At 36.6% G+C, this 8,848-nt stretch overlaps 1 protein-coding gene across 1 annotated transcript in view; it reads right to left on the bottom strand.

The window, feature by feature from the left end:
* Nucleotides 1-2,942: 2,942 nt before the first annotated feature.
* The window catches only part of gpkow (G patch domain and KOW motifs), a 10,281-nt gene continuing 4,375 nt past the window's right edge, over nucleotides 2,943-8,848 (bottom strand). The window contains exons 3-9 of the mRNA XM_016232363.1: nucleotides 7,585-7,733; nucleotides 6,210-6,357; nucleotides 5,337-5,517; nucleotides 5,125-5,248; nucleotides 4,833-4,902; nucleotides 4,277-4,362; nucleotides 2,943-3,492 (exon numbers count right to left, since the gene is read on the bottom strand). Coding sequence (XP_016087849.1) covers nucleotides 3,364-3,492; nucleotides 4,277-4,362; nucleotides 4,833-4,902; nucleotides 5,125-5,248; nucleotides 5,337-5,517; nucleotides 6,210-6,357; nucleotides 7,585-7,733 — 887 coding nt within the window. The 3' untranslated portion in view covers nucleotides 2,943-3,363. The remainder of the gene's footprint in view (nucleotides 3,493-4,276; nucleotides 4,363-4,832; nucleotides 4,903-5,124; nucleotides 5,249-5,336; nucleotides 5,518-6,209; nucleotides 6,358-7,584; nucleotides 7,734-8,848) is intronic.

The following is an 8,848-nucleotide window of genomic DNA, read 5'->3' as shown; positions in this document are numbered from 1 at the left end:
GGAACCGGCGAACATTTAAACAAAACTTTAATAAAATAAACAAACACAAAATGAAAGTAAAGCGGCAGCCCCTCGCGGACGACTGCCGCACACAAAACACAAAATAAAATCCAGGCCTGGTCCTCTCTCGTCCAACACGGTCGTCACTCCTCCTTTTATCGTTCCGGAGCTCCTCCGTGAGACTCGCTGAGTGCAACGATAGAGCTTGAAAGATCAAAGACAATATTTTTTTATATAACTCCGACTAGATTCGTTTGAAAGAAGAAAGTCATATGCACCTAGGATGCATTGGGAGTGAGTAAAACGCAGCCTAATTTTTGGGTGAACTAACCCTTTAAAGGTGGGGTATGTATTTTTACAAAAACGTTTTAGAAAACTGAGTCAGGCCGAGTACCAAAACAAACTTGTAGCCAATCAGCAGTAAGGGGTGTGTCTACTCAAGATGTGGAGGAGAGAACGTTTAGTGCATAGGACGGACATTAGCTGAGCGTGACAGAAAGATAGAGATGGCGGATAAAAAACAAAAGAGGAAAACGTCTGCAGAACAAAAGAAGGCTTACGATAAGGCAAGTAGTAGGATCCGTGTAAATTTCGGATCAGCTTTTGAATTAAATTACTTTTTTTCCCCACATCAATCTACACTCCATACACCATAATGGCAAAGCAAAAACAAAACAAAACGGGTGTTTAACATTGTAACAGTTCGTAGTCACGGGAAGGAGGAGGCAGGAACCGGCGAACATTTAAACAAAACTTTAATAAAATAAACAAACACAAAATGAAAGTAAAGCGGCAGCCCCTCGCGGACGACTGCCGCACACAAAACACAAAATAAAATCCAGGCCTGGTCCTCTCTCGTCCAACACGGTCGTCACTCCTCCTTTTATCGTTCCGGAGCTCCTCCGTGAGACTCGCTGAGTGCAACGATAGAGCTTGAAAGATCAAAGACAATATTTTTTTATATAACTCCGACTAGATTCGTTTGAAAGAAGAAAGTCATATGCACCTAGGATGCATTGGGAGTGAGTAAAACGCAGCCTAATTTTTGGGTGAACTAACCCTTTAAAGGTGGGGTATGTATTTTTACAAAAACGTTTTAGAAAACTGAGTCAGGCCGAGTACCAAAACAAACTTGTAGCCAATCTGACAAAGCAAAAACAGAATTGTCACAACTTCATAAATTTATTAAAAATAAAAAAACTGAAATAAATACATTGCATAAGTATTCATTCTTAACTCAGTACATGGCTGAGACACCTTTACAGCCATGTACTGAGTTAAGAATGAATACTTATGCAATGTATTTATTTCAGTTTTTTTATTTTTAATAAATTTATGAAGTTGTGACAATTCTGTTTTTGCTTTGTCAGTATGATGTATGGAGTGTAATGGATGTGGAAAAAAAGTCATCTAAAGCAGTTTATCACAAGACTGCCACATAAAGCGTGAAAAAAATGGTGTATGAACACTTTTTATAGACACTGTACTATACAAACTATGCTTTTTTTCTGTATGCATTAGTAGGGCCTTTTTTAAATTAAACATGAAAAATAACCTTTAAAAATAAAAAAGACTGTTAATAAATTATATTATTGTTATTATTCTAACAATATGTTATTACTCTTTTAGAACGTTGTCATGATGTCTTCACGTTAAACTGAACTTTTATGGTGAAGAGTTGTAATATCTTTGAGTTTCTGTGTATCGGACAATAGATTTATCAAATGAAATGGTGACTAATGGTGCCCTACATTGGATACCAACTAAATTTGCCAAAATGTTTAGTAAAGAGATCACAATGCAATGCACTCAAAAAGTAAATTTTGAGGTAGTTTCTATATTAAAGAATATGATTAATGTGTGGTGCTGTTGCATTTAGGGGCTCATGGTCCACTGGTCTCCCCAAACGCAACGAGGCAAAGACCGGCGCGGACACCACAGCAGCAGGACCCCTGTTCCAGCAGAGGCCGTATCCCAGTCCCGGAGCCGTCCTGAGAGCAAACGCTGAGAACACAAGACGCTTGGAAGAGGATGATGATGATGACGACGACGACTGAGCAGGAATAGTGTGTCTGTAAAGCCTTTATAATTTTTAAAAGGCTCTTGTAATATTTTTTCTTACATTTGGAACAAATATTAATTTGTAAATATACCATGTGTTGTGTTATACATTTTATAAACAATTGCCATTTTACTTATGCTAGTGATGTTCCCTGCAAAACAAACATTTTGTTTAAAGATGCATTCAGTGGTTTAGTGTTAATTTAAAAAGGTTTTACAAATGAAAGAATAAATTGTAGTTTTTGTAAAGAATCATCTGAAAGACTGCACTCGCATAGTTTTTTAGTAAAAAAAATAATAATTTACACATGAATGCGGTTGCCCCCTCAATGTGTTTTAGCATGTTGAAATGACACGACCTTCGCCATCAGATCATATTTGATGCCCAGATTTTAACATGATTTTTCCAAAAAAAGATGTATGGATAATCAAGTAAACCAAGTCCAGTAAATGTTCATCTTGAAATATTATTATCAGCAATATGAAAGTTATGTTTACATTATCAGAAGCAAAAGACAAGTGTACAGTACCAAGTTAAAAAAAAGAATAAATAATCCCATGACGACAGGTTATATAGTAAATAGTGTACAACAGGTTTTCAGCAAAGTTGAAATTTCTAAGTTAAGGCCTTAGAAATAAGTATCAGATGACGCAGTAAGATTTATATGGACAAGTAGAGTGATGATTCAATCATTCAGAGATCAAATCAAAGGCATTTTAAAGGAATTTAAACATTTTATTATAAAAGGATAACATGAGTGGAAATTTTAGGTGGCTTGTGTATAACTTTGTACATGAACAACGAATTGAGATCTTTATTGGACTAAGAAGCCAAAGCAGAGTTTCAAAAGTGTTTGGATTCTAATTAACTGGCAGTGAGATTTTTTTTTATCCCTAACTACATCGGGTTGAAATGTAATTTCCCTGATCAGCAGCAGACACTCAAACACCGATGCTTCTGAACCGATGACCTGTGTAAATATTCATTATCACTATACAGAGAGAAACATGGCACTTTTTATTCATTTGGCAACATAACAGACTCTTATTAACAGAATATTATGTTGCTTTAAGAGCATCCATTTATGCAGATATGCCACTGTCACAGCGCAACAACAGTATGACTCCACATTTGGGTCTAAACTCGCATTTAAAATACACCACCACAACTAACAAAATTAATTAAATATTGGTTGTATTAAAAAATGGGATGTATCTGATATGTTGGTCTCTAGCAATGTAAGGAAAAATCAGAATAAGGTTGGGATGATGAAGGGTGTGTCGTATCATCCATTTGGCCTCTCAGTGTTCTGTTCCGCCCACATAATGACAGATGGCGTCATAGTCGAGTGTGAACACCTGCTCCTCGTACCGGTCCAGCTGAACCATGGCTCGACACTTCTCTCGGTCTCGCTTCAGGATGCGGCCCACCTGCAGGATAACGTATGCATTATGATTCTACAACAGAAATGCACTGCTTTCCATATGGATAAATAAATTATGAAAGACGATTATAGGAGTGAAAAAATGTGTGGACCACAAATACATATCAAATGACTAAAAATAACTTAAGGGCTCTGTTCCAAACCCTAGTGCACTTCCTCGCTGTCTACATAGGCAGCTACTTTCTAAGGTATGTTAACATGTTACGAAGACAACGACTTAATACTCGAAGGTGATACATATATGATTCACACAAATATTTCATTTTAATTAGGTGGATCTATTTTTAGTAGTGAATAAAATGTTTATTCACCATCTTGGATTTTGCAGTGCATTTTGGGATTGCATGATCTCTGGAATAAATGTGTAAATGTCATGCTGCCCTACTTTGCCCAAGTGAGGAATAAGCAGGGTTATTTTAGTATATTAATATTCTGAATTAGCTTTTTTTCTGTTGTTCTCATTTTAAAAGTAATTTTCTTTTTTATTTCTATTTCAGTTTTAGTATTTTTTGTACTTGTTTCAGTTAGTTGTCATCACATTTTTTTTTTCTTTCAAGTTTTTCATCTAATATTTATATTTTAGCATTCAATTAAAAATGATAATTAATAGTTTTAGTTAACAATAACAACACTGGGTCTTCAACATTTTTCTGTGTGAAACAGCTTGATGTCGGGTGTGTCTATAATGCCTAAAATGCTGCCTAAGTAGGTGGCCCATGAGGGTTTGGAACAGAGCTATGCTTACTACACAAGCAAGTGAATCCATGTACCTGTCCTCTGTGTTCTCCCAGAACCACCATAATGTAGTCCGAGTCATTCTTGGGAACAATGGTCTCTAGCATCTTCTGTCTTATATCTGAAACAAACAAATGAGTGAAAACTGACAACCAGCTTTAAGACCAAAAATCCTCACTGTTAAAATACATCTTAGGCAATGTCCACACAAGTTTTTTCTCCTTCCGTTTAAAAAAAAATCTCCGTCCACATGAAAACGCAAATGCATGCTATGAAGCACTGTCAAGAGCATGCCTAACCAACAGGTGGCGATATAATCTCAACCGTAAAGCCATGTTGGCCAGAAAAAGTCTCCAGTAGGCAGAGATAACAAGGCAGGCGCCGACGTCACAAGCCAAAAACTCCGGTTTCGCCGTCTACACGATAACACGGCAAGAAAGAAAATCTTCACCCTGGCAGGCGTTTTCAGTGAACTGGTGCTGCGTTTGCGTGTACGAACGGCCTAACCGCGTAGAAAAAGCTGCGGTTTTAAAAATAACCACGTTCGTGTGGACAGGGCCTTATATTGGTCAAGATCAGTGTGTTTCATACCATCCAGCAGTCTGCCCTCCTCTGTACGACAAACACAGGTGTGGGGCGTCAAGACGTCCTCGACTCTCATCTAAACACACAAATTTAAAAAGTTACACTTATATCTTATATATCAGTAATATCTTAATTAGGAATAAGTGGTAAAAACATGTCTTTAAAATGCAGTTGCATTCTGTTTATGAAAACAAGAACACATCCTGTGTTTCCCCCTTTGAAACACCACTTCAGTATCTCTCAGCATGAAAACAAACACTGTATTGAACAAACCAATCTCATTATACTAGTGAAGTACCTTTGAGTTGTAGTATTTGCCTCCTTTGAATGCTTTATCTATGAATCGCACATGGAGGTCTCTTTGAAGCCATGAGGGGGCTGGGGGTGACGGCCGCGGCTCTTTTGCTGGAGGAGGCTTCTCTCTGAAAGGGCGGATAATTCATGCATCGAAATAAATACAGATTCAATAACAAATACATGCAACATACTGTTCTTGAGTGTCCGTCTTACCTGTCTGTACTTGATTCTCTGGGTTTTCTTTTCTTCTGATCTCTCTCTCTGTCCTTCTCCCTCTCTCGAACTCTGTCTGTCTTTCCTCTGACATCTTTGCCGTTTAACCTCTCCTCTCGTTCCCTCTGCTGTTCACGCTCTTTTTCTCTCTCTTTGTCCTTGTGTGCTTTACTAAGACGACCTGGTAGACAGAAAGGGCCATTTTAATTGATAAAGATCTGGTAAACAAAATGACATTTATTTTTTTTAAAGAGTAAAAAAAACAACAGTTACAGTTTTAAAATGGCTTTTATTTGACTAATTTGTGTAAACCGGTTTCACGTGCGCAAACCAGCATGTGTGAAATATGTATGTCAGACCACACAGCTTCTGATTACAGAAAAATAAAGGCTTACTGGTGATGTTTTGGGTTTAAACGCTTGAACCCAAACAGCTAGTTTTCCCACAAGCTCAAATTGCACTTTACACAGTCTCAACTGTTCTGTATTCTCAACTGTTCAGACACCATGAAATCAAAACGGATTCTGTTTACCTAAACACGTCGATGCACATTAATATAATAGTAACTAACATTAATTTAGCTCACAATCCAATAAAATCCTACTGAATAAAATGCCTTGCACTACATTATTTCTCACTGGACATTCAGTTTTATTAGAAGCACTCACATCCTGGAAGGTAAATGCATTGTGAATGAGCATTCTTTATTCATCTTAAATATAATACTCATGAGGAAAATGCATTTAACTAGAATAACAAATGCTTTTAGATTTAGCCAGAATAACAAAATCAGGACCAACATATTTGATTTGTATGTAGAATTGCTGTAAAGCTCAGTTGTACACAAACAACAGATGAGGATGTAAGACTTACTAAGGTCTTTGCTGTTTTTGTCGTATTCCTTACGGCTGACTAATTTTAAAGAGTGCTGGATAATGGTTGCTGTCTTGCCACCAATGGCAAGTTTAACTATGACTCTGGCGTTATCTGGATCCACTCCCTCTATCTGTGAAAGAGACCATGTGAGAACAAGAGATAGATTAATATATATATATATATATATATGTATATGTGAAAAACAGGCAGGGAGAGAGCAAAAACAAATAATGAATCTCAGTCAAACTATTATTTTCTAGTCCAAAATTCCTCTATATATAATATCATATATCATACATTATTTTAAAAAAATCTTAAAACTACTTTCCTAAAATTGTGCGTTATTAATTGACACAAGGGGGAGCTAACAATTTCTATGAAGCAGACATGACCAACCGAAGCTGATAATATTTAAAAGTATTTGAAGAAAATATTGACAGATCAATCAAGTTTACATACATACACATATACATCCTCAGCATGTACAAACACACCGATGTGTCCCAGGTTTGCAATTAATTTAAACTGAAAGATGTGTATCTGCATACAGTATCAATAACAGTCATATACAGAAAGCACAAAGTGCTGCAGTACCAATAATAGCCATTGCTCGTGTAAAATAGTTAGCATACTAAAATGGGATTTTTACAGGTCAGTTTTTTGAATAGCTCCTTATTAACACAGAATTTCAAACAAATGCTTTTCTTTTGAACTTTAAATTGATCAAATAATCCTGGAAAAAACACAAAGCACAACTGTTTTCAACATTGATGATAATAAGAAATGTTTCTTGAGCAGCTAATCAGCAGATTAGAATAATTTCTGAAGGATCATGTGACACTGAAGACTGGAGTAATGCTGGAAATTCAACATTTGCATCCCAGGAATAAATTACATTTTAAAATACATTCAAATGAAACAAATCCTATGCAAATAGAACATTTTAAATCATAGCATCTAACAATATTACTGTTTTTACTTTATTTTTGATCAAATACATGCACAATCTTGTAACTCACACTAACGTCACAGTCCATGTATTGAGTCTAAAACTAGTCAAAGCCTAGTCACACACTTATTTCCACACTGGATCCATAAGGAAAGATTCATCTTGCTTTACAAGATTTTCCCATTTAATTCAATACCATTTGCTATGATGAACTTGGCACTAAAATGTATCCCATGTGCAGCATTCTAAGAAATTTTTGTAAAGGCCTTTACGCGTTTAATAATTTAATAATGTGTAGAATAATATGTAAAGCATATTTCCATGCTGAGAAGCAACATTCATTTCTGGATAGACCAGCTGAAAACAGTAAAGAGGCTCTACAACAGGGCTGCCTGTTCTTCCATCCAGTTTTTGTGTCAATCATGAACCTACCGACTCCGGTCGCAAATCCACTTTGACTTTGTCTCCATCCTCAAAACCCTGAGGGGCCTGGTTCTGCATGAGAAGAGGAATGGCAAAGTTGGGATCCATCTGCGATCCGTTCTTCCATCTCTCCTGGTGCTTTTGAGACTCTGTAGTAAATGACATTCAAACAGAAACAGAACATTATTCTTCATTTAAGCAGACGCTTTTGAGTACAAAACTGGCTTGCAGCATTTTTACTACAATCACAGAAAGGGTTCCATCTACAATCTTTTGTTTGCCATTTCAGATGTAGAACCACTAAAGCCACATTATTGCCACACCAACTGAGTTATGAGAATTATTGATGATGCATTTAATGTCAAGCATTACATCAGTGGTTCGCAACCCGCGGCCCGTCACGAATTCAAATGCGGCCCGCTGAACACAATTTTTTAAATAACTTTCAGTTTTACAATTCATTTTCGTTTTTACATTAATTTAAATATGTACTAAACAAATATAATCTATAATGTTTTTGTTATGTAAAATAATTTAGTTTTTCATATATTATTTTCAGACATGACTTGTAGCCTACTCGCGTAATTAACGTTACGCATTTAACGAACACTTACAAGCGCGCACTTTGGCAGAATTCAATAAAAATAGTCATCAGCAGCCATTAGTTCAGTAAAATTGAGCATCAGAATGGACACATTTGTTATTAAGAGAGAAAAACGAAATGTGGAAAATGCCAGCGAAGGAACACATACAAACAAGAGTAGTCGCAGCAGTGTAGGAGAGTGCTGGACTTCCGGCATCAACTTTTGGTTTGCCCCGCCACTCACTTGAAGATGTTCAGGCAAAAGGAAACACCCATATGCAGCAATCATCCTTAATTGCAGAAATGTGGCAAAACATCTCTGGAGAGAACCTCAGATTATTAAATTCGAAAGTGCTTTCCATATTTGGATCAACATAGGCTACATTTGTGAACGCACATTTTCTGCAATGTCGCGCGTCAAGTCACGCTTCCGTGTGCGTCTTACAGACTGCAACTTACAATCGCAACTTCATTGTGCTGTTACTCCTTTCAAGCTGAATTTCACAAAATTGGTCAGCTCCCGACAGCATCAGGTGTTTTATTAATGGGGAGTATAATTATTTATTTATTTCAATGAATGTAATCGATTAGATATCATAATATTTAGGCTATAATAGGCTATTATAAATCTGGTTGGTTTGTATTGGTGACATGATATGTAAATGATATGCGTGCGGCCCG

Source organism: Sinocyclocheilus grahami, unplaced genomic scaffold (assembly GCF_001515645.1).
Source record: "Sinocyclocheilus grahami isolate Dianchi unplaced genomic scaffold, SAMN03320097.WGS_v1.1 scaffold410.1, whole genome shotgun sequence".
In the NCBI taxonomy this organism is placed as follows: Eukaryota; Metazoa; Chordata; class Actinopteri; order Cypriniformes; family Cyprinidae; genus Sinocyclocheilus; species Sinocyclocheilus grahami.
Note: the sequence above shows the minus strand (reverse complement) of the source record. Positions and strands in the feature narration are given on the sequence as shown.